Raw genomic sequence first — 26,027 nt, 5'->3', positions numbered from 1 at the left:
TTGGTTTGGGGAGATCTCTTTATAAAGCTTAAAGCACTATAAAAATGAACTGAGATTATTTTTCTTTTTTCCCTAAACTGAAGGATAATTAATTGTAATCGTGAGGTCACCAGTAGCACATTAGCTAGAGAGGCTGGACCTAGAACCATAACTATATAAATTCTAATCCAGCCTTAGACACCTGATTATCTCTGTGATCCTGAGCAAGTCATTTAATCTGTGTGTATCACAGTTTTCCTGACTTGTAAAATGGGAATGATAATAATGATACCTACCAAAAAGAACCCACATTTGCAAAAAATGTTTGTAGCAGCTCTTTTTGTGTAGCAAAGAATTGGAAAATTGAGTAGATGCTCATCAATTGGGGAATGGCTGAACAAGCTCTGGTACATGAAGGTTATGGAATATTATTGTTCTATAAAAAATGATGAAGAAGCTGAGTTTAGAAAGGCCTGGAAAGATTTACATGAACTGATGCTGAGAGAAACATGCAGAACCAGGAATACATTGTACACAATAACAGCAAGAATGTGATGATCAACTATGAAAGGCTTGGTTCTTCTCAATAGTTCAGTTACACAAAGGAATCCCAATAAACTTTGGACAGAAAATGCCATCTGCAACCAGATAAAGAACTAAGGAGAGTGAATGTAAATCAACACATGCTGTGTTCTCTTCTTTTTTTCTGTTGTTTTTTTTTAAATCTCTCCCATAATTTTCTCTATTTGCTCTGATGTTTCTCTCCCAACATAATTCTCTGATGTCCAGTAAGAGCTCTTTTTTTTCTAAAACCTTTTCCACATTGGTTACATTCTTAGGTTTCTCTCCAGTGTGTGTTTCCTGATGTACAATAAGAGCTTCCTTTTGTTTGAAATCTTTCGTTACTTAAGGGCCACTGTTCTATCCACACTGGTGTATCAGTTTTCCATTGGATAGGAATAGGTGAAAGTGTTGGCAGGCCTTCAACAGCAGCCCTGCTTAAAAAACCGAAGTACTCATTTTTAACCCCAATTGTTGTAAAACGTCTCTTCCCCACAGATTGATGGGGATTTTTTCAACTATAAAAGGAGTAAAAACTCCTGTTTTGCCTTCAAAAGTCCATCTCATAGGGGCAGCACTAACTTCAGCTGCTATTGATCCTCCTACTCCAGACATATAGGTATCTGCTTTAATCTTTGGCCAGTGACTGGGCCAATTGGCACCTCTAATAACTGTACGATCCGCACCTGTGTCTACCAATCCTTCCAATGGTAGGCCATTTATATAGATAGTGAGCATAGGTCGGTCAGCCGTTACTGCTGCTGTCCAGTATATTTCTGGTTTTGTGGTCTGGAGTCAGAACCTGGGTGACTATCACGAGGCTGCTTATTAGGATTCTGTATGAGTAACCCTGATGCTACTACGTCTCCTGGGTGATAAGTCACACATTGACTACCTGTATTAGTGACTGGGATATTATCTACACATTCCCAGTTTCCCACATCAGTGTGTAGATGGACACTGTTTTGTACATACAAGAAGGTGAAATGGTCAAGCCTACTGTGCCTGGAGGTAAGGGATCCATAGGCTGGAGAGGAACAGATTTCACCTCTCCAGGGGGTATCTCAGTTGTCCAGCTGCATACAACTCTATTCTCCCAATTGTAATTCCCTTCTGCCATCAGGTTGCTTCCTGGCTGGTTGACTGTGTAATCCTTCTCCCATCATATGGCTTTCTGGCTGATTGGTCATGTCTGGGTACTGGACTTCTAGGCACTCTCTGGGTGCACCATTGGCTGCCATCATGCCCAAGTGTTTTTTGCCTTGGGCCCTGGGGCTGGGCCCCTCATCCCGTTTCCCTGAATCTGTCTGCATTCTGAGGCCCAATGGAAGCCTCTGTTGCATTTTGGACATGGGGTTTGGGGTCTTGTTCTCCCACCTTGTCTTCCCATTCTATCTCTATACCAACATTGAGCTTTCAGATGTCCTACTTTTCCACACTGAAAGCATCTACGAGTCTCTCTGGAAGTCCCTTGCCAAGAGGGATTCTGTCTTCTCATGTTTGGATTTTGGGAAGTCTGCATCATAGCCTGGCTATAAAAGGCACCTGTGTCCACTGTGGCACAGCGTCTTATGAGTTCCTCTAAAGGAGCATCCTTGCGCAGTCCTAGTATAATTCTTCTGCAAACCTCATTAGCATTTTCCTTAGCTAGTTGCCTTATCAAGATGTCTGTTATTGCATTTTCTCCATTTGTTCTTATGATAGCTGTCTGCAAGCGTCCCACAAAGTCAGCGAAGGGTTCATTTGGCCCTTGTTCAAGCTGCTCCTGTACTATATCTAATAAGGCCTGAATTTTTGAACTCTAACACCACACTGGTTACATTTATAAGGTTTCTCTCCAGTGTGGGTTCTCTGATTTCTAGTAAAAGTTTTCCTTTGACTAAAATCTTTGCCACATTGCTGACATTCATAAATCTTCTCTCAAGGTGGATTTTCTGATGTACAATTGTGATGACTGCGTATTTAAAATCAGCTGGAGTCAGGAATTCAGGTTAAGGGAAAAATCTTCAATCTTTATTGAAGTGAAGAGATGAAGAAGGATTGTGATAGCAATATGGGCAGCTGTGACAGGAAGCCAGCTAGCAGAGGGGGATTGGAGATGAAGGGCCGTTGCAATGGCAATGCGAGCAGCCGTGACAAGACTCCAGCCAGCAGTCTCTCCTTCCCCTTCCTTTTCCACTCCCCTGCCTCCACCCACCAAATTCGTCATTTCCTATATAACACATCAGGACTTGCACAAAGAGTGGGCGGGGGCCATTCTTTCTCCAAGCTTATATATTAATAGAGTATGGTCCAATTACTATTTAGCCTCACGTGCTTGGGAATCTTAGTGCATCAATTCGAGCCTCAGCCCATTACATACAATGAGAGTTTCCTTTTTTATAAAACCTTTTCCATATTCATTGCATTCACAAAAGTGTATTAAAATAGATAAACTAAAAAAACCCACTAGAAAGTATAGGAGAAATAAATAATAATAACATCTACTTATTGATGTTTTGTGAAGATCAATTGAATTGGTATTTGTAAAGCATTTTACAAATCTTAAAACATACCAATGCTAATATTCTTATTTTTATTTAGCATCTATCAGGAGTTAAATAGTGGTTGCAGAAGGAAGAGATAGATGAATGTAAGTTGTAGAGAACCTCTGATGAATAACTTTTAAGAAACATCAAGGTTGGTAAAATGAGTGCTGAACTTGGAGTTCAGAAAAATTGAGTTCATCAGACATTTTATTAGTTTTATGATGCTGAGCAGATCATTTAATCTCTCAGCCTCAGTTTGCTTATGAGTCAAATTCAGGGATTGATATGTGTCCTCTAATGTCCCTTTGAAATGTAGATCTAAATTTTTAATAATCTTTATCTTTGGGGGAATTTTATAGTTTGAGGGTCCATATAGAGTGTCATCTAAGAAATCTTCCAATGAATCACAGAATACTAGAATGTTGAAGAGACTTTATTTTTTATTTTCAAATAGTATTCTATTTTTTCCCTATTAAGAAGATTTTTAGCATTTGTTTTTATAAGATTTTTTGAGTTTCAAATTTTTCTCCCTTTCACCCATCTCCTCTTCCAAAAAATGGTAGGCAGTTTGATATAGTTTATAGTGCTAAAATATAAAATGTAAAAATATTAGTCACAATTATGAAAGAAAAAATAGATAAAAAATACAAGAAAGAATAAAATGCAAAAAATATGCTTCAATTTGCATTAAGTCCAATTTTTTTCATATTAAACATATTTCCACATTAGTCATGTTGTGAAAGAAGAATCGGAACAAGAGGGAAAAATCATGAGAAAGAAAAAACAAAAAGTGGAAATAGTAAGCCTTGATGTACATTAAGACTCCATAATTCTTTCTCTAGGTAGCATTTTCTATCATGAATTTTTTGGATTTAGATCTTAGATCATTGTATTACTGAGAAATGAAAAGTCTATCAAAGTTGATCATTGCACAATGTTGCTGTTACCATGTATAATAATCTCCTGGTTCCACTCATTTTATTCAGCATCAGTTCATGTAAATCTTTTTGGAAGAGACTTTAAAAGTGATCCAGTTTAACATATATTTCTACCATGTTTAACATACATCGGACTACTTGCCATCTAGGGGAGGAGGTGGGGGAAGGGAGAGAAAAATTGGAACACAAGGTTTTTGCAAGGGTTAATGTTGAAGAATTATCTATGCATGTGTTTTGAAAATAAAAAGCTTTAATTTTAAAAAAAGAAAAAAGTGATCCAGGCCAGACCTCTGTCTGAGGGAGAAATGATCTCTATAGTTTTCTTCAAAAGTAGTTGAGAGATTTTCTAAATTAAATCTAGGACTGGCAGCCGTTTTAGGAAAATAAGACATGCTGCTGTTTAACAACATTTTGTTTCTTTCCTTCTTTAATATAAACAAACAAGAAGCCCCAACCCCTATTCTGTGTATTATGTCTAAGAATTCTGAGGGAGCCAGATGCAGTCCCGCAGTCATGGATTTTGTTCTCATTCTCATGGTTCACGGATTTTTCTTGCAATGATTATGTGATTTATCTTCTGTTTGGCAGAAGTTTTGGATTGAAACTGACCAAGATTTAGATAAAAGTCCCTTCGAAATACCCTTTTAGGAAAAACTTAGGGTAAAGTGGAGGGGGATGGAAGTGGGGGTGGGGGTTTACCGGTTGGTGAGTGATGCTACATGGCTGAAGTCATCCCACTATTTGTTGAGTGCTGCTGAGAGATGAGAATGCCATTAAGGCAGATGGAAGGAGAATTATTGCCATTCCAACTTGTTCTCTTCATTCATCCAGGAGTGAGTGAGCTTTTTTTTTGTCCTTCTCATCCCCTAACCCCCAAACAGCCTCAGCCTGGGAATGGCTGGATACTTAAGCACTGAGGAAACTTTCTCTTCCCTAAAGATCTGGAAATAATAAATGTGTTTTCTAAGTATTTATATAGGACCTACTATTAGCCAGGCACTGTGCTAAACACTTATAAATATTGTCTCATCTGATTCTCACAACTCTGTGATGTAGTGCCCAGCCTGGAGTCAGGAAGCCCTGAATTCCAATTCAGCCTTAGGCGTTTACTGGAATCATGTGATTCTGGGCAAATCATATAACTTCTGTTTGCATCAGTTTCCTCATCTGTAAAATGGGGGTGACAGGAGTACCAACTTCCTGGATTGTTGTGAGGATCAAGTGAGGTAATTGTTGTAAAACATTTAGCAAGTGTCCAGTACATAGTGAGTGCTATACAAACCTTAGTTGTTATATTATTTTGTTATATCATATCATATTTCTTAAATTATTATATATTATATTTGTTATATCATGTTATTTTATAGTATATCATATAATTGTTATATTATGTTATGTTCTATTATATCATATTATATAGAAACCTGCTCAAGGAGATGACATTTTCAGTTCTTCCTTAGCCTAACAGAAGTCAGCTAATATCATACCAACTTAATTATAATTCCAACAATGATCATGTGATCTTTGATTTAGAGGCTTAAGTGACAGGGGATTAATTGCCCTCCTAGGGGGCCCTTCTATTCATAAACAGTGCTGACTGGGAGATTTTCCTTGTGTTAAGCTGAAATCTGTTTTCCTATAACTTCCCCACTTTGTTTCTGGGTCATCCTTCCAGGACCAAGCAGGTGAAGTCTTATTTCCCTTTCCTCGTGACCCTTTGAACATAGTTCTCCTATTCTGACCCTTATCCCTTCTCTTCAGCAGACTAAACCTTCCTAGTTCGTTCAACTCATCCTTTCATGGCCTGGTTATTATGAGTCAAGGGATTGTAGATTTGGACCTAAGGGAATTTGGAACAGCAATTGGGGAATGGCTGAACAAGCTGTGGTATATGAAGACATGGAATATATTGTTCTATAAAAAATGATGAACAAGCTGATTATAGAAAGTCCTGGACAGATTTATATTAACTAAGGCTGAATGAAATAAGCAGGATCAAGAATATATTGTACACAATAACAGCAAGAATGTGCAATGATCAATTATGAAAGGCTTAGTTTGGATCCAAAGCAATCCCAATGGACTTTGGATAGAAAATGCCATCTGCATCCAGAAAAAGAACTATGGAGATTGAATGTAAATCAGCTTATGCTACGTTCACTTCTTTTTCCTCTCTCCCATCGCTTTTCCCTTTTGCTCTAATTTCTCTCTTCCAACATGATTGATAAAGCAATATGTATTAAAAATAAATAAACTAAGTGGAAGGGGCAAAAAAAGAACCAGTTCCACTTTTGTTTTTAGATGGTCCATATTTAGGTGACTTTTTCCACTTAATATCAGACAAAAACTAGTCTTAACTCCAAATAATAATAATGACAATAAAAGAGCATTTGTGTAGCACTTTAAGATTTGCAAAGTATTTTACAAATATCTCATTTTATTCTGGCAATCATTCTAGGTGTTATTATTATCCCCATTTCACAGGTGAGAAAATTGAGGCAAACGGGTGAAGTGACAATTGATATAAAAAAATAGAAAAAAAATATTAAGGGGAAGAGATTGAGAATGATTTGTGTTCAGATTTTACCTCTGATGCTTACTATGATGGGAAAGTCATTTAATTTGTCTGAGCCTTGGTTTTTGGTTCTATAAAACAAAGCTAATAATACATGTAACCTCTATCTCAAAAATTTATTTCAAGGTTCAAGTGAGGTAAAGTAGAAAAAGTGCTTTGCAAATTTTAAAGAGGATCATCACAGTACACACGCATCCCAATTGTTATTTTTATTATTTGTCCAGGTTGGTCATTTCATCTATGTAGCATCCTTTTAGTGTCTCCCCATTATAATCTACCCTCTATTCAACTGTAAGATTAATATTCCTTTAGCCCAAATCTGTGTTGCCATCTTTCCAGTAAATTTTAGTGACTCCCCATCACCTCCAAAATCAGCTATAAAAATCCCCTCTTTGACACTCAGACTTCTCCTCCCTTTTCCAGTCTTCTTAGAATTCACCCCCCCCCAACCCTATGATCCAGTGACCATGATGTCCTTGATGTTCCCCAAACAAGACATCCTATCTCAAGACTGCAGGGATTTTCAATGGCCCCAAACCTGGAATATTCTCTTTTTTCATCTCAGTTTCCCAGTTTCCCTCATTTCCTCCAGGTTCCAGGTTGTATAAGAAGAATTCTCTGACTCTATTGTGTATACATCTTGTTGATGTGCTGTCTATTCCATTAGACTTTAGACCTCAAGTTCTCTGAGATCATGTCCTCAATGCTTAGCCCAGAGCCCTTTCTTCAGGTCTCATCTCCTACAAGAAAAATTCTCTGACTCTGTTAAATACCTTCAATTTTACACACACACACACACACACACACACACACACGTCTTGTTGACATGTTGTCTATTTAGACCTCAGACCTCAAGCTCTCTGAGATCACATCCGCAGTGTTTAGCACAGAACCTGGCACTTAATAGGTACTTCATAAAAGTTTATTGACTGAATTACTGCCTGGAAATTTTCTTTTCTTTTTGCTAAGGTAATTGGGGTTAAGTGACTTGCCCAGGGTCACACAGCTAGTGGAAATTTTCTTAAAACTGAAATAACTTATCTAAAATTTATTATCTTAGAAAGTGACTTGTTTATGATCACTCAGCTATTACAATGTTCGTAGAGCAAGACTTGGTCTCTCTACTTTCAGGGCATGTGAACGACAAGAATTAATGTATAAGAGACTTAGAGATGATTTCGATGTTTTTGTTGGCCATGGGAAAAGGAATCAGGACCAGCCACAGTGCTTATTCTGTAATTGAGTGGTGCAATGGATGGAGCACCAGGCCTAAGTCAGGAAGACTGATCTTCCTGAGTTCAAATCCAGCCTCAGACATTTAATAGCTGTGTGACTTTGGACCAGTCATTAAACCTTGTTTACTTCAATTTTTCATCTGTAAAATGAGCTGGAGAAGGAAATAGCAGTCATGCTAGTATCTCTGCCAGGAAAACCCCGAAAGGGGTCAAGGAGAGTTGAACATGACTGAACAAGGACAATAACAAAATAATGATTATTGGAGAAGTTTATGGTTCCGTTTATAAGCTTGATGTAATGTCAGTCTTCGACTTCCTGGATAGACTCACTGAGGTAGCTTCGTCCTAGTTTTGAGTCTTGACTGAAACTAAAATTTTGCTCGGAGCTAAGTAACCAGTGTGGGGGAATGTAGAAGGGTGATGGGAGGAAAAATCATAAAGTAGGTAAAGTTTAACTTCAGTACTTTCAGGTAACTTTTCTCTATCTTTCTCTTCCAGCTCAGTCCAATGTGTCTTTTCTCTCAAAAGCTGATCTGAGATAGCACTCTTGAGATTTACTCATTTACACCAGAATATAAAAATATCTCATCTGGCCTTAATATGTTATTCTTCCCCCAGGGATTTTTGTTTTTTAGAGGAGACAAGAAGTTTCAAGCCAGAGAAATGAATCTTTGTTTCTGGAATTTCAGGGATCATGGATGATGAGAACTTTGAATTTTAAAAAATCTTGGCTCTGGTTTCCTTAACTTTTGGTCAAACAGGAGCAAACATTTATGAGACGTTTGGGCAGTTTGTGGGACCATCCGAGAGATTGGATGCAGTGTATTTGGGTGGGGTGTTTATAATTTATTTAAACAGTAGCACAATGAACTCATTTATCCAGTGTGCACACTTGACCAAATGAAGACTTGGTGTTTTTGTGTTTTTTTTTTTTTTAATTTCCCCTTTTAACAGACATTTGCCTGAAAAAATTAAGGATGACCAACAACTGAAGAATATGAGTGGCCAGTGGTTTTATGAAGCCAAGTCTAAGAGACACAGAGATAAAATCCATGGAGCAGATATAATTCGGGCATCGATCAGAAGAAAGAAACCACAAACATTTGGTGAGTTAAGATTTTGCGTACTTATCTGGAATTTGGGAAGCTGAGAAAGGAAAAGTATGAGACTATGACGATCTGAAAGGGGGTTAAAAGTACAAGTTAGACTCATCTCTGAAATACAGCTGAATGATTCTGTTTAACAGAATGTTTTGTGATCTAAGATTATGCACCTAAGATTCACATTCATGGACACCTTTTTCATAAATCTGTTTATATCAGGGGTTTTTAACTTGGAGTCTGGGAACTTGGATTTTTAAAAATTGTTCATTGTTATTTTAATGTAATTGATTTCTTTTATAATCCTTTGTGTAAATTTATACATCTAAAATATTATTCTAAGAATAATGTTTACTAGACTACTAAAAGGGTTGGTAATACAAAAAGTTTAAGAACCTCTGCTTTTAGTCCAGCTTAAAATCCCTATAAATGTCTGTGATTCTTGCTGCTGGGATTTTTTTAAAAGATGAGTTCTTAGCTTCAATAGCCTAAGCCGATAGCTTCCATATTAAGTTGAGCATTAATATGGTGAACCTCGGGAGGCGGAGGAGGACCCACCAGATTGCCTAAGGAGGGGCAAGTCAAGACTTCTGTGCTGATCTGAGTGAACTTCCAGCCTTGGATAAGGTGGGATACCCAGTTTTTAAAACAAACAAAAAAAAAAACCCTATTTTAGATGAAGTGTGGCTCAGATAGCTAAGTTTGAGAGAAAGAGACAGACAGACAATGGGAAGCCACAAACTACACAGGACTAGTTCTAGAGTCTCAGGAATTAGGGTCAAAGGACTGGTCTCTGGTACTATCTGTGTGATCTTGAACAATCACTTAATCTCTTCAGGCATCATTTTTCTCATCTGTAAAATGGGCATTGGATGAACTGGCCTCCAAAGTCCTTTTTAGTTCTAGATTGTTGATCTTATAATCCATGGTTTTCTAGCAATAAATAGAGATATGTTCAAGTCCCTTTCCTCTCTGTTCTTTGATTTAAGTGGAAGCAAGTATGTCTTATGTCTTTCCTGTTCTTTGATTTAAGTGGGAACTGGTATGTCTCATGGCTGATTTTCTGTCATTGGCTTAACATCTTTTTCCTGAATGCTGGGAGGAGACAGTATAGATTAGTGGAAAGAATAATAATGTACTTGGGATCAGAAAATGCAGTTTCTAAGTCTGCTTATTTTTTATTCTTATATTTCATTCTGCTGATAATTAGCTGCGTGACCCTTTTGAGTCTCCATCAAATGACATCCCTAAGAATCCTTGAGTCTAAAGAAAAATCAGCATCTCTCTCTCTCTCTCTCTCTCTCTCTCTCTCTCTCTCTCTCTCTCTCTCTCTCTCTCTCTCTCTCTCTTTCTCCCCCTCTCTCTCCCTCTCTCCCCTCCCAGCCCTATCTCTCTAAATACCAAAACAAACAGAACTGAATGGCTGAGTGAGAAAACTTGGTGGTCTGGATTAAACTGAAAAATCATACAGTGGCTTTAATAATTCTAAACTGCTTGCTGCTACAATACACCAGTATTTTCTCAGTGATGCTAGTACAGTCAGTCTCTCATCACTTCTGATCTGCTCTATTGCCACAGCCTCCTAATTGGTCTCCTTGCCTCCCATTTTTTTCTTTTCCATTCCATTCTCCACATGGTTACCAAGGTCATGTTTCTAAAAGTCATTTCCCTACTTAATACTGGTTCTCTATTTCCTCTAGGATCAAGTACAATTTTCTCTGTCTGGTAGCTCTTTACAACTGGCTCCATTCTACCTTTCCAGGCTTATGACACATTTTTTCCCTTCACACGCTTGTCATTTCAGCCAATCTTCTCTCCCTCCCTCCTTCTCTCTGTCTCTCTGTGTCTTTGTCTCTCTGTCTCTGCCTCTTTCCCCTCCCCCAGTTCCTGTCTTCTTGCTTTTCCACAGGTTTTTTTTTGGGCCTGGAATGCATTCCTTTCCCCCTTCTACCTCTTAGAATTCCTAATTTCCTTTGAAGCTCAGTAGCTATGAAATTCATTTATTCATAAATTCATCCAACAAACATTTATTAAGCACAAAATGTGGTAGGCCCTGGAAAAGCTACAAAGTTTAGTTAAGGCAAAGTTTATGCCCTTACAGAGTTCATAGCCTCTCATGAACATAGGAGAAATACATAGATAATTGCAATTTCCCATTCAACCTAAGTTCATCTAAAATAATGATAATATTCAGTTGTTCCTAAAATAAGATTAGTCACCGAGTCTTTGGGCCCTAATTGTGGCCCAAACAAGAAAGACACTTGTGAAATTTTTTGGAGAATAGTAGGATCATTCTGTTGATACTATTGTTGACCATGAAAATAGCAATGGCTGCTCAGATTTAAATAGAGCCTCCTGATCTGCCTCAGCATCCCTGGAACTAGAATAAGGAGTTGGAAGGTAAGTCATGATGCAGTATCTTGGGGATGGAGATTAGGGATAGCACAATGAAGGACACTTTTAATGAGATTTTAAAAAATGCACATATTTCAAAGCCAGAAAAATTTTTTAATTTAAAATTTAGACAATTTTAATTGTTTTCCTTGGCCTATTTATTTAAATACGTATCAAGTGGCATGTGTGTTGGTAGACTGCTCAAAGCCTCAGGTGGATAGTAATACACAAAAGGCATAATTTTTAAACTTTGCCTGGGGCATCTAAATGCCTTATCCCTGATCTGCCTGAAACTTGCTCAGAGCTAAGCACAATGCTGTTTGTCAGTTCTTGGCTCTCTGGCCGAGTTTGTGCCCTTTATTCTCTGCCCAGGAAGAACCATGCCCTTGCTGTGTTCCCCACAGATTGCAATAGCCCCAAGGGCTGACATACAAATTAGAGAAAATGAATTACTAAATACCTAGAGAATATAGCCCATTGGGAAGAAGCACCCAAACCACATTGGTTTGTTCTCCCCCAAGTCACTCTCTCTGGTTAAATTAAATTCGTTGAACAGATTGCTATGGGTAATGGAATCTGCTTAGGGGGTCTTTGGCATTTATTTTATGTAAGGAGACAAAAAGTGTGTTGAAAAGCAAATTGAATTGTCTTCCTAACTCAGCAAAAAATTTCAAGTATAATGAAACCTATAAACCATTGAACAGGAGTTGTTAACCTGTTCCTTTTTTTATATCATGGACCCCTTTAAAACCAATTACTCTGGTGAAGCATAGGGACTTTTCTCAGAATCATGTTTTTAAATGTATTAAGGAAATGATGTAAGATTACAAAGAAACCGTTTTCATTGAGGTAAGGTTATCCAAATATTTTAAAAACAAGTTCACTGATTGCCTAAAATCTATTCACAGATCTTTCTGGAATTAGTGGACCCCGGGGTTAAGAAACCCTGCTTGGATCATAGAATCATAGATTTAGAACTGAAAGGGACAAAGGAGGTCATTGAGTTTCATTTTACAGATATGGAAATTGAGCTAGAGAGGTTAAATTACCATAGAATCTTAGAGTTAAATCTTGTAGGGACTTCATTGACTTCAAATCTATCATTTTATAAATAAGAAAAAGCCCAGAGCAGTCTCATAGCTAGAATGTTTAGAAGTGGAAAACCAGGTTTTCCTTCCTTTAGTTTTCTATACACTATGCTATTTTGTCTTTTATTCAGACCATAAATGGGAAACTTACAGAGATCCTAAGGGAGGCTAGAAACCTTGGAATCCACAAAAATAGTTTTGTTTTTCTTTTTCCCTTATGTTTATTAAGTGAAAGCAGCCTTTTCATTCTCTGGGCCTTAAATCCTTTCCTGATATAAGTCTATATCCCATCTCCTTTTCACAGCCACACTCCTAGCAAGAGTTGTCTCTCCTTATTGCTTCCATTTCCTCATCTCCCACTCACTCATTAGTCCTTAGCAATCTAGCTTCTCATTTAATCATTCAGCCGGAACTCTTCTAAGCTTGCTAATAATTACTCAGTTCAGGGCTTCTTAAACTTTTCCCACTCATGATTCTTTTTCACTCAAGAAATTTTTGTGATCCCAGATATATAAGTATATAAAACCATTATACAAATCAAAATTTACTGATAATCGGTCATAGTTTTGCAATCCCCACATTCAGTTATATAACACCATAGAATCATGGTTTAAGAAGCTTTGCTCTAATTTAATTCTCTATTTACCATCCACCCCTACTACTGGAAACTCTCTCCTTCTTTACCTACTTTGACATTAATCTCTTCTGGTTCTCCATTTACTTGCCTCTGACTATTTCATTATCAGCTCCTTTAATATCATCCACTTCCCACCCAAAATTTGTGGACAAATTTTGTCCATTTAGGGAAGTGAACCTTCCCTAAGGTTCAGCTTGGTCGTCTTTTCTTGGTATTCACTCAATCTCATTTGCTTCTAGGAATTCATTTGTACCTATACAGTGATTCTCAAATCTATGTATTTAGTTCTTTTCTCTCTCCTAGACTGGAGAACAGTCATATATCCAATGCCTATTGGATGTCTCTTCTTAGACTGCCTATTAGCATGGCAAAATCAACCCATCCAAAACATAATTCATTATCTCCTTTATTCTTTCTCCCCCAAAAACCCTCCAAAACAACACACTCCTCTTTGAAGTTTTCCTATTTCTTTTTGAAAATTTGAAAATGACTCATTTTGGAGTCATCTTTAACATTTCTTCCTCACCCCTCTTCAATACTTTATAGTCGTGCTTATTGCTCTGCCTCTTAAAGCATTTGTCCCCATTTTTTTTCCCATTACACAGCCACTACCCTAATATTTATCTTGTATATATTTTGTATATATTTGTATATATTTACATACATTCATATTGTCCCCTCTTCCAATCCCCCTCCCAGAATGTAAACTCCTTGAAGGCAGGAATTGTTAAGATTATTTTTGTCTTTGGATAACTGCCACATAATGGGCTAGGAATTCTTAACATATTTATGTGTAATGTATCCCTCTGGCAATTTAATAAAGACTACGAATCTCTTCTCAGACTAAGGTTTTTAAAATCATAAAATAGAGGATTAAAAAGGAAACTGATTATATCGAAATAGTTATCAATATATAAATATATATAGATATTTTTTAAAAAGTTGATCCTAGAATAAAATTCTTAAAATACGTACTTAATAAACACTTACTGATTTATTGATCACATGGCTACTAAATGTTAGAACTAAAACTTGGAATCAAATTTGAGTCCAAGATTCCAAAGTTGAAGCAGACTGTTAAAAATAATGATGATGGTATGATTGCTAACATTTATATTATGCTTACTAACATATCTACACTGTGCTAAACTCTAGACAAATATCATCTCTTTAAATTCTCACCGCTACTCTGGGAGGTAGGTACTATTATTATCCCCATTTTACAGATGAGAAAACTGAGCCAAACATAAGTTAAATGACTCACCTAAAGTCACACAGCCGGTAATTATCTGGGGCCAGATTTTAACTCGAGTATTCATTCCTGACTCCCTGCCGAGGGTTCTTTCCACTGTGCCACCTGTGATCATTCTCCTTTGCTCTTACATTTGCATGATGTCTAACTTTTGTAAAATCGAACAGTGTTTTTTTTTTTTTTCAGAAGTTTTTAGGACTAAACAGATTAGTTTGTAACATATGGCATTTTGTTGAATCTGGTTTAGAAACCAGAATAAATGATGTAGCAAAAAACAAAATGACCCTTGTTTCCCTTTCAGCTCTTTCTATCATGAAGTATGTTTTGAATTCCTAAGAACTCTTCCTTGTCTAGATAAAATCTCTGCAAACTTTTTTGGTAGGATTTTCTTGTTTTCCTTCAGGGCTGAGAACTTCATAAGAGCCTGCAGCATCAGGCAGTCCCTAGCATCCTCATGAGATTTGGCTCATCAGGGCAGACATGTGACTCATATAGAGATTAATGGGATCTTGTTGCTGACATTGCAGAGGACCCCATTAATTAACACTCAAAGTGAAAGCGTACAAATTGGGATGGCACCTTTTTGCAGTTTGGTGAGCCATGGGCAAACTTTTTATCCTACTTGTCAAAACCTCTATTTCCCTTCAGGGTTATATTGGGAAAATGTTTTTGAAAGCCTAAGATGAAAGGTTCCCAAGAGGTGTGTGACTTCATACTATTAGCTGTCTCTCAACTTTTTCTGTTTAGACTTTTCCTTTGCATCCATTATATTATAGTTTCTGTTATAGATACATGTGTATTTATTTCATTCTCTCATTCTTTAATTCATTCAACATTTTTTATGCTTACTATATATTAGGAATTGTGAGGAATAAGAATATTAAATAAAACTTGATCCTTTTCTTCATAGAATTTAGGGAAGGTGGCGTATATGCAGATGACTGCAATATAAAATAATTCATTATCATGATTATTAAGATCATAGATGTAGAGCTAGAAGGGATCTTGAAAATCCTTGAGTCCAATTTCCTGATTTTTACAGATGAAGAGATAAAGAAGTGACTTCCTTACATTTATGACTCAGTGTCTGGTTTAAAACTTAGTTCTTCCAAAAGAAACAAAAAGAACTCTGACCATAGATAGTTTTTATGGATAAAGAGAAGAACAGATTTCAAACCCTGAGGACACTAAAAGCATTTCATCTCCAGATGAAGCCCCAAAGGGTGATATGAATTGGTCCCCATCTCACAAGGCTCTCTTGGAAGAATTCCAAAAGGATCTCAAAAGAGAATTAGAAGAAAAATGGGGAAAGGAAATGAGAACTTTGCAAGAGGGTTTGGAAAAAGAAACATAGAAATTATCTGAAGAAAACTACTTAAAAAATAGACTTAGTAAAACTTAGCTCTTCCACTTTAAGAACTAATGTGCTATGTGACAGACAGTGGATAGATCTGTGGACCATAGATTTATGCTTGAACTAACTATGGAGGCCATGGAGAATAACTACCTTCATTTTATAGATTAGGAAACTAAGTACTTGCGTGGTACTTGTGCAAAGTCACACTGCTAGGAAGTATCTGAAATGGAATTCTAGGATTGTTGTAAGGGTCTAATGAGAAAGCATCAATAAAGTGCTTTGCACATCTTACAATGCTTATTATTAATCTCTCAATGTCTCAAAATCCCTAAGATTATAAGCAGCAGAATGTTGCTTTCTGTATTGATGAGAGAATTTCCTCACTAGAATTTCCCTATACCAATGAAATCACAGGTCTGGGCTAAAAAAAAAACCCAAAACCATGCGAGCAAAGTTCTACATGGACTATAGAGGAAAGCTGTCTCCTTGAGGATCAAGGAAAGCTTCCCAAAAGGAATAGCATTATAATTGGGCTTGAATGAAGAGGTAGAAATTCAAAAGATAAAGAGGAAAAGTCTGGACAATCTAGGAATATGGATTGTAGATAGAGATACGAAAGCGTGAGGTAAGCTTGAAAGACATATGCAAGTCCCATTTGGCCACACTACAGTGGGGAAGTCATAGGACAGAGTTTTATTGGGGCAGATTGTGTTAAATCTTGAATGTTGGACAGAGGAATTTGAACTTGATTCAGTAGATGATAAGGAGTCACTGAACATTCTTGAATAGTGTTATGACAAATTTTTACATAAGGAATCAGCAGTTAATGGTTTTGAAGATATTTCAGGGCTCATGTGATCCAGCTCCTTTCAGTTTAACAAATCCCAAAAAGATGAAGTTAACTTGCCCAAGTAGCTTGTAAGTAGCCGAACCAACACATTACCCCAGCTCCTCTGGCTTAAAGTCAGAGGCAGGTAGTTAGTACAAGGACCAGGTTTGGAGTGAGGAAAATCTGAGTTCAAATCCTGCTTCAGACACTTCCTATTTATATGACTGTGGGTATAACTTAACCTCTGTCTGCCTCATTTTTTTTTTTTTTTTGGATAAAAAATAAGGGGAAGGTCCATATCAACTCTAAATATGATCCTACTACTAAATTTAGGGTATTTTGCCTACTACTTTGCAGCTTGCAACTAGTTTGGCAGTGTTGCATCAAGGTTATTTTAGAAATGGGAGCAGGTGAATATGGGAATATATGGTAGATGCTTAGGGATGAGGGATTCATCATTTTATCTATATGTATTCTCCATATGTCAGCAGTATGACAGGGTAGCCAAAATAATTAATATGATCTTAGCCTATAGAAATAAATTGTGATGTCCAGAAGGAGGAATTTGATCATTTCACTCTACTTTTCCCCAATCAACTCATATCTTGGAATAGTATGTTCTGTACTGACAGCCCCTTTTGAAGAAGGATATCCACAGCCTGGAGCACATCTAGGATCAATGTTCCTAGAAAAGTGAGAGGACTCAATTGCATTACATAAAAAGAACAGTAGAAGGAACTAAGATTGCTTAGCCTGGAAAAGAAAAAACAGCAGGAAAGGCATGATATCTTACTTCAGATATCTGAAGCTATCACGTAAAAAAGGAATTGATTTTGTTTTGCCTACATGCTTTAACTTAGGACAATGGGAAAGCAGAATTTGGCTCAATAATAAGAAAATTTTCTTATAAAAAGAGCTGGTACTAGAGGTTATCTAAAATTGGGCTAGCTAGAGGACTATTGAGTTCTTTATCATTTGAAAATATGTTCTCACCATCTCCAACCCTTTATGGAATTTTTTTTATTGATCTATCTATTCATTAATTAATTTTTTTATCTGTCCTTTAATTCATTTATTTACTTAATCACTCGTTTATCCATCTCATTTATTTGTTTTTGCACAGATTTATTATCTGTCTCTTACCCCTACTTCTTTCCTTCACCTGAAAACTTTAAACAAAAAGACTCATTATAAATACTCATAGACCAACAAAACAAATTCCCTTGTTGCCTCTGTCTAAAAACATATCTCATTTTGCATTTTAAGGCCATCAACTTTCTTGCAGTAGAACTTTATCTCTAGGATGCTTCAGTGCTCTGACATTAGGGTTTATTATTGATTTCATTGATCAAAATTCTAAATAAAATTTTTTCAAATTTTTTCAAAATTGTTTTTCTTTATGATGTTTCTAATCTCTGTAAAAATTGTTCTGTTAGTTCTGCTTGCGTCTGCTTGATATTTTCAAGACTAGATGCTCGTTTATTTAGGATGAGGTAGAGGGAAAGCATACTTAGGGTAAGGGCTGACTTACCTATGGAACTCTGAAGTCCCTTCTAAGTCTTTTGGTCTGAGTCTTGGCTCTCCTGTTAATTTCAGCAAATCACTCTCTACCTCTCTTAGCCTGTTTCATCATCTATAAAAGGGAATCATAATATCCACATTATCTATTTGTCAGTGTGTTTTGTTTTTTGCTTTTTTACGGATCAAAAGCAGTAATGTGTATGTGTGTGTGCGTGTGTGTGCATGTGTGTGCGTGTGTGTGTGTGTGTGTGTGTGTATGTGTGTGTGTGTATATTTTTTGTGAGCCAAAAGGCTGTTTTTATTGTTGTGGTTGATGTCCTTACAGCAGAACTGGAAAGTAGGAATGGCAGTTATTTTCCATTTTCCAGATGATGATACTGAGTTACAGAGAGATGAAGGGAGTCATGTAGAGCCAGGGCTGGAATTTAGATCTCTTTCAGTGTCATGTGATTAGTACAAGTTAAGAATATAAACTTATATAAATAAATAAATGTTATATAAGTAATATAAACTATTATATAAATAAATACATTTTATAGATATAAATAAACTCTAGGAGTTTGAAAAAGGAAGTTTTAGCAGAGAAAATTAGGCAAAATAAAAAGAGATAGCATGTGAACTAGGCTTCAAATAGGGGGTCACATTATGACAGGCACAAGGAGGAGGAGGAGGAGGAGTGTTTCAGTTTGGTGGGGATTTGCTTGATGTAGTCAATGGCAACATCCTAACCCAGGCTTTCAGATTCTGGCTTTGCAGCTCAAATCAGCAACTGGCCATTAACAGCTTTACAGGTTGTGCAGATGATAACTTTGCTGTCTTTGTTGGTTTATATTTCAGCGGAGCAAAATCAGAACAGAACAGTCAGAGTGCAGAAAACCTGGGTGAATAATGTCAACAAAGACATCCTCCTTCCCTCAGAACTGTTGGGTGTCATGGAAGAGCAAGAAGAAGATATGGGTGGGCAGTCAGACTCAAGGTAAGAAAGGGCTTATGAAGGGATTTGCCTCGAATATTTGCTGTGTAACCCAGAATATTGGTCATTAACTTTGAGCTTCAGTTTTCTTACCTTTAGAATAGAGAAAATAAAAGTCTATTTACCTTGTAAGATTATTGTCCTGTTATTTCATGAAGCTAATCATTGAAAAATTCAGCTTTTTAATTTTTATTTTCTTCAAAAGGAACTGGTGTGGATCTGAGAAATGCTATTGGATTAGAAGAATAAAAGTCATTCATATACGGCTGGCAAAATAGTAATATTCTTATTACAACCTTATTATAACATAAGCAGCACAATCAGGCAGATTTATTTAATCTTATTTTTATTTAATCTTATAAATTATTTAATCAGGCAGTCATTTACTTAATCATGAAATATGTGCTAAGTGGTTCAGTGCACTGGACCAGTAGTCAGGAAGAGCTGAGTTCAAAGCCATCCTGAGATAGTTATTAGTTCTGTGACTCTGGGAAAGTCACTTTACCGTTATTTGTCTTGATTCAGAAGGAAATGGGAAAAACCAGTCTGGTATCTTTGCCAAGAAAACACTATGAACAGTATAGTCCATGGGATCACAAAGAGTTGGGACATGACTGAACAACAACAAATGTTCCAGGCCCTGTGCTAAGCACTGAGGCTATATAGAATGGCAAAGTACAGTTCTTGTTGTCAAGCAAGTATTATTACTCTCATTTCATGGGCAAGGAAACTAAGGCTCAGTTTTTCACAGCTATTAAATGTCTGAGTCAGGATTTAAACCTGGGTCTCCTAACTCTAGTTGCTGATGGATTGAAACTGGACCTGTGATTTTATTGGTAGGGAGAGTTCCCAAAAGAGGGGATCAAGTGGGAGTCAATCAACCAATGAAGAGAAAAGGGGATTTCTTAGAATGATCCTATGACAAGTAAAGAGGAGGAAGATAAATCCAAAAAGGGAGAATTATGAAAGGCCTTGAATTTAAGACAGAAGAGCTTACACTTTACTTGAGAAGGTATTCGATTTAGGAGGATTTGGGAGTGATGAAAGGAATGGTAAATTGTAATCTGGTCAGAAATATTTATCCTGTGAAGCAGAAAATCTGTGGATGCACCGTGACATTTTCCCTGGGAATCCAGCAGAATCTATGAGCCTTTGGCTCACTAAAGGAAAAATGACATGGAAGGAAGGGCCTGCCTAAGATCCTGTTGTCCTGCCCTGATGTATATGTCTCCAGGGTTTTTCCCCCTTGGTATTTGTGGGTCTTCTCAATTGATTGTGCCTTTCTTCAGAAACCTCATTTCTTCAGTTTGGATGACATATTTATCAGTCCTTTATAACTAAAGATTATTTATTATCCTTTTAAAATTTGTAAAGATCTAACCAGCTTGTGGATGATAAGTCTGGTCTGTGGAGGTGTGGAATGTGTGTATATTAGGAGGAGAAGGGAGATTCCACCTGTCTCTGAGTGAAAGGGTGCTTATTGGGGGCTAATGTTAAAGTCTATCTCCTTCTTTCAAATTCAGTTAGGATTCTACCTCCCGACTCCTTCCTGGTTCCCTAACCAGGATTAGAAAGTGATTTTCTATTCCTCAGATACCTCATAGCATTTCCCTGAAATTCCCCTTTGCTCATAGGATATGGTATTCATGACACATAAATGCTTTTTTATTCATTGATTCATCTCACTCTACCCGATAGTATAGTTACAATAGTTGCATTGTAGGCTCCTTGAAAGCAAGAGCTGTATTATATGTGTATATATACATACATATAGACATATATGTAGAGAAATAAATCATTGTGATAAATCTAGGTGGTACTAGAGGGCCAGGTATGGAGAAAGTGGAGAAGGTGCTTGGAAGACCATAGATGAAATCTAGCCTCAAACACTACCTATATGACACTGCCCAAGCTACTTAATCAATGTTTGCCCCATTTTCCTCAACTCTAAAATGGGTATAATAATAGCACTTCTCTTCTAGGGTTGTATGAAATGCTAGCACAATATCTGGCACAAAGTAAGCACTGTGTAAATATTAAGGAAAATTATTATTATAAATCTTCAAGCATTATATAAATGTGAGTTGTTGCCTGTTTCTTGACTTAGGATAGATATAATGATTATAAATCTATAAGAGATGAGTGTGTGTATGTGTGTGTGTTCTACATAAGGTATCCCAAAACTTGGTGAAGTTTTAAACAGCTTAAAACTGAACTAAGACTTTTTGGACATCCTGAATTAAAAAAAAAAACTTTATATAAAAATGTATGTATCCTTTATATTTGAACATTCAGTAATTCGTATTCCTCTAGAAAGTGCTCGGCCTGGAGTCAAGAAAATTCATATTCCTGAGTTCAAATCTGGCCTCAGACTCTTAACTGTGTGACCCTGGACAGGTCACTTAACCCCAATTGTCTCAGTTTCCTCATCTGTAAAATGAACTGCAGAAGGAATTGGAAAACTACTGCAGTATCTTTGCCAAGAAAACCCCAAATGGGGTCACAGAGTTAGATAACAATTAAAAACAATTGAACCAACAAAAATCATATATGTATATATATGCATATATGTATGTGTGTGTGTCCATTTATACATATAGGAGATAATCTGCATATATAGTGCATTCTGTAGACACCTATGATTAAGTAACCTCTTCCATCCTCCATTATCATTGATGAATGAAAGCCCTTAGAACTGAATATCCCTGATTCAATTAGATTTAACAAGCCTTTATTAAGACCAGCTGTCTACAAGGACAGAGTGCTGGCAGCTAAGAACACAAGGACACGGTTTCTCCATTATTTTGGTGAGTGGGGAAAGGGATATTGTTGTTTCCCCGGGCTTTTCTGCCACAAGCTAAGAAAGGAAGCAACATGACATGGTGGAAAGAAGATGAGAGATTGAATCCTGGTTCTACTTTACTGTCTGGTGAATTTTGACAAGTCATTTCCTTTTTTTTTTTATTTTGGCTTAATTGTTCTTCCTTAGAGAATGAGAGAGCTGGACTAGGTGACCTCCAAGGTTCCTTCAGTTCTTTTAATTGCATAGCATTCAGATAGTCTTGGTGTTCATCTCAGTTTGGCCTAAAACACTGAGTGACCTTAGGCATCCATTTCTCAATCTCTCATCAGTAAGTTAGAGCTGATAAGCTTAGCTGAATTGACTCACCAGGATGTAAGGAGAGTAAATAAAATTGTATATGTGCATCATTTGGCAATTTTGGGAAAATAGGAGGTATAGAATTTCAAAATCTCATTTTAATTATAACCTAAGTATTACGGCTTAGTGGGGGAGGCATTGGCTCAGTGGAAGAAATCCTAGATTTTTGTAGTCAGAGCCACCTAGATTAAAAGTTCAGCTCTGCCATCTGCTCCCTGGATGATCTCGGCAACATCAGCTTCCTTGATTGTAAAGAACAAGTCGGGGAAGTGGATGAGATGACCTCTGATGTCCATTTGGGCATTCACTGTGTGATCCTAGGAGTTTGTGTTAAAAGGCCAAGCACCTGTACATAATAATGTGTGTGCTTAGGTAATCTCCCAGAATTGTGAAATTTGTCTCACTTCCTCCTTTTCGTCTCAGAAACTTAATTTACCTGATACTGAATTCCTGTGATATTTTCTTACATAAACTTTGACCTTTGTGAACTGGGTGTGTGAAGTGGAAAGCTTACCTTTGAACAGGATGAATTTAATAGAGTGACTCATTATCTGTCAATATTTTCTCAGCCAAAAGTTGGGAGTTGAGATCGTGATCCAACCAGAGGCAGAAAATGGAAACTTTAGGTTTGAGGGGTTTTTCTCAAGAAGCTTCTTAACACAATTTTTTCTGTTACTGAAGACATTGGACTTCAATCATGTAGGGCTCTGACCTCTGAAGAAGCAAATTCTTCCAATTTCAGGTATTAATTCAAAGAGGGCACAACTAATTCTGAACCCTTTAAGACCTGTCTGCCAGCATGAAGTCATCTTTGCTTATGTAGCCTGAGTAACCAAGAAGTGGAGGAATTGAGGGGTAGGGTTCTGTGTATAGTAGCAAAGTGAGAATTTAAAATCATCACATCCAAGTTTATTTCTGGCAACTGATTCCCTCAGTTGTGAAGGTTGATTTCCCCCAGTTTCTTTTTATATATTGCCTTAAGTGTAAAGTACAGAAAGAATCCAGTGGGGCTTTCTCTTGAAGGAATAGATTGAAAAATTAGAACTGTTCTAAGTACCATGGAAATACTTCATGTTAAGAGAGGATCTCTTCAAATGTGGACCAGAAAACTGACACTAAGGCATGGAAAGTTCATCATCATTAGTGAGGAGTTATTCTAACCCCAGATGAGTAACAACCAGAATGGACGGATAATTTTAGTTTACATTCAGAGAGGTGAGTTTAATACACTAGCAAAACTGTTCATGACATATATACTGCTTCCCTGGTAATTGGATCTCTTGATGATGGCCGTATTATTAGACAGACCATGAAATGAAAGCTGAAAAAGTGGTTTACTTCTTTTTATTCATTTATTCTATCATATTGTCTTTTCCCATCAGAACATGAGCTCTATATGAGCAGGAACTGCTGCAGGCCTTTTCTCTCTGTAATCCTAGGGCTTAGCCCAGTGCTAGGCACAGTGAAAAAACAAAAAACAAAAATACCAAAAACCATCTGTTGCATTGCAGGGGGACTTTGCTGACTGTCGGGAAAGTCGGAAAATTTAATCTTTAATTTAGTCTCAGTCCCAGCCCTTATGGAACTCAAAGACTAGTAGTGGGATAAGATATGGACACAGATAACTGTTTTATGTTATTATATGATAAAATCATTAGAATATAGAATTGTGCTACCCAATATCCCTATGGATCAGACGTTGAAAGACTTGCAGATATTTTGCTTAGAGAAGATTTAGATGGGGAAACATGGAGTATCTTTAGGTAAGCAAAGGGTTATCAAATTAGAAGATCAAGTGAAGTTAAATAGTGCAATGGACTTGGAATCCAAAAGACCTGAGTTCAAATCCAGCCTCAGACACTTATTAGCGGTGTGACCCTGGCCCAGTCACTGAACCCTGTTTGCCTCAGTTTACTCATCTGGAAAAATGAGCTAGAGAAGGAAACTCCAATGTCTTTGACAAGAAAATCCCAAAGGGGCTCACAAAGAGTCGGACATGACTGAACAACAAAGAAACCACCTCAGAAGAATCGTTTGTCCCTCGAGGGGACCAGGAGCAGCAATGAACGGATATAAAGCTATAAAAAACTTGGAGGTATCCATGGAATAGGCTGCTCCAAACAGGGGGTGAAGAGCTTTCTCCTGATTGGATGAATGACTGGAAGAACTTTGAAATTCTGGGATTAACATTTCTTAGTCATACAGACACTAGGTAGTCTGGGCCCTGTTTGTAGGGGCAGCTAGGTGGCGCCATAGTGCACAGAGCCCTGGAACTGGACTCAGAAGTGATTTGTGTTCAGTTGCTTTCAGTAGACACCCCCAAAACACCCCAGAACAGCCCAGGAACACCTGAGTTATTAGCTGGGCAAGTCACTAAACACTTTGTCTGACTCAATTTCCTCAGCTGTGAAATGGAGATAAAATACCTCCCAAGGCTGTTGTGAGGATCAAATGAAATATTTGTAAAATGCTTAGATGGGATCTGGCGCATAGTAGGTGTTATATAAATACTAGCTATTATTATTTTTTATTTTACCTCCTTTACTGTGGCATTCCCCTTTTATTCCCTTTAAAAGATCTTCATTATTTCTGTCTCCTATTTCCCCTAAAAAATGGCAGATTTTTTTTTTTTCATTTTTTTTTGTTTTTTTGGCAAGACAATTGGGGTTAAGTGACTTGCTTTGCAAGGGTCACGCAGCCCGGAAGTGTTAAGTATCTGAGGTCAGATTTGAATTTAGGTCCTCCTAGAAAGAAATTTGTGACCAAAGATGAACTAGAGACCATTACTGATCACAAAATAGAAAATTTCAATTACATCAAATTAAAAAGCCTTTGTACAAACAAAACTAATGCAAACAAGATTAGAAGGGAAGCAACAAACAGGGAAAACATCTTCACAGTTAAAGGTTCTGATAAAGGCCTCATTTCTAAAATATATAGAGAACTGACTCAAATTTATAAGAAATCAAGCCATTCTCCAATTGATAAATGGTCAAAGGATATGAACAGACAATTTTCAGAGGATGAAATTGAAACTATTACCACTCATATGAAAGAGTGTTCCAAATCATTATTGATCAGAGAAATGCAAATTAAGACAACTCTGAGATACCACTACACACCTGTCAGATTGGCTAAGATGACAGGAAAAAATAATGATGAATGTTGGAGGGGATGCGGGAAAACTGGGACACTAATGCACTGTTGGTGGAGTTGTGAACGAATCCAACCATTCTGGAGAGCAATCTGGAATTATGCCCAAAAAATGATCAAATTGTGCATACCCTTTGATCCAGCAGTGTTTCTATTGGGCTTATATCCCAAAGAAATACTAAAGAAGGGAAAGGGACCTGTATGTGCCAAAATGTTTGTAGCAGCCCTATTTGTAGTGGCTAGAAACTGGAAAATGAATGGATGCCCATCAATTGGAGAATGGCTGGGTAAATTGTGGTATATGAATGTTATGGAATATTATTGTTCTGTAAGAAATGACCAGCAGGATGAATACAGAGAGGACTGGCGAGACTTACATGAACTGATGCTGAGTGAAATGAGCAGAACCAGGAGATCATTATACACTTCGACACCGATATTGTATGAGGACATATTTTGATGGAAGTGGATTTCTTTGACAAAGAGACCTAAGTTTCAATTGATAAATGACGGACATAAGCAGCTACACCCAAAGAACGAACACTGGGAAACAAATGTGAACTATCTGCATTTTAGTTTTTCTTCCCGGGTTATCTATACCTTCTGAATCCAATTCTCCCTATGCAACAAGAGAACTGTTCGGTTCTGCAAACATATATTGTATCTAGGATATACTGCAACATATCCAACATATAAAGGACTGCTTGCCATCTAGGGGAGGGGGTGGAGGGAGGGAGGGGGAAAAAA

The 26,027-nt window shown here is 37.2% G+C and overlaps 1 protein-coding gene across 1 annotated transcript in view; it reads left to right on the top strand.

The window, feature by feature from the left end:
- SYTL2 (synaptotagmin like 2) overlaps positions 1-26,027 on the top strand; it is a 151,104-nt gene that overhangs the window by 70,521 nt on the left and 54,556 nt on the right. The window contains 2 exon segments of the mRNA XM_051987261.1: positions 8,771-8,922; positions 18,832-18,970. Of these exon segments, the coding sequence (XP_051843221.1) occupies positions 8,771-8,922; positions 18,832-18,970 (291 nt within the window).

The sequence above is a fragment of the Antechinus flavipes genome, chromosome 3 (genome assembly GCF_016432865.1).
Source record: "Antechinus flavipes isolate AdamAnt ecotype Samford, QLD, Australia chromosome 3, AdamAnt_v2, whole genome shotgun sequence".
Taxonomy (NCBI): Eukaryota; Metazoa; Chordata; class Mammalia; order Dasyuromorphia; family Dasyuridae; genus Antechinus; species Antechinus flavipes.
The sequence above is the reverse complement of the archived record's forward strand: the minus strand, read 5'-3'. Positions and strand labels throughout refer to the sequence as shown.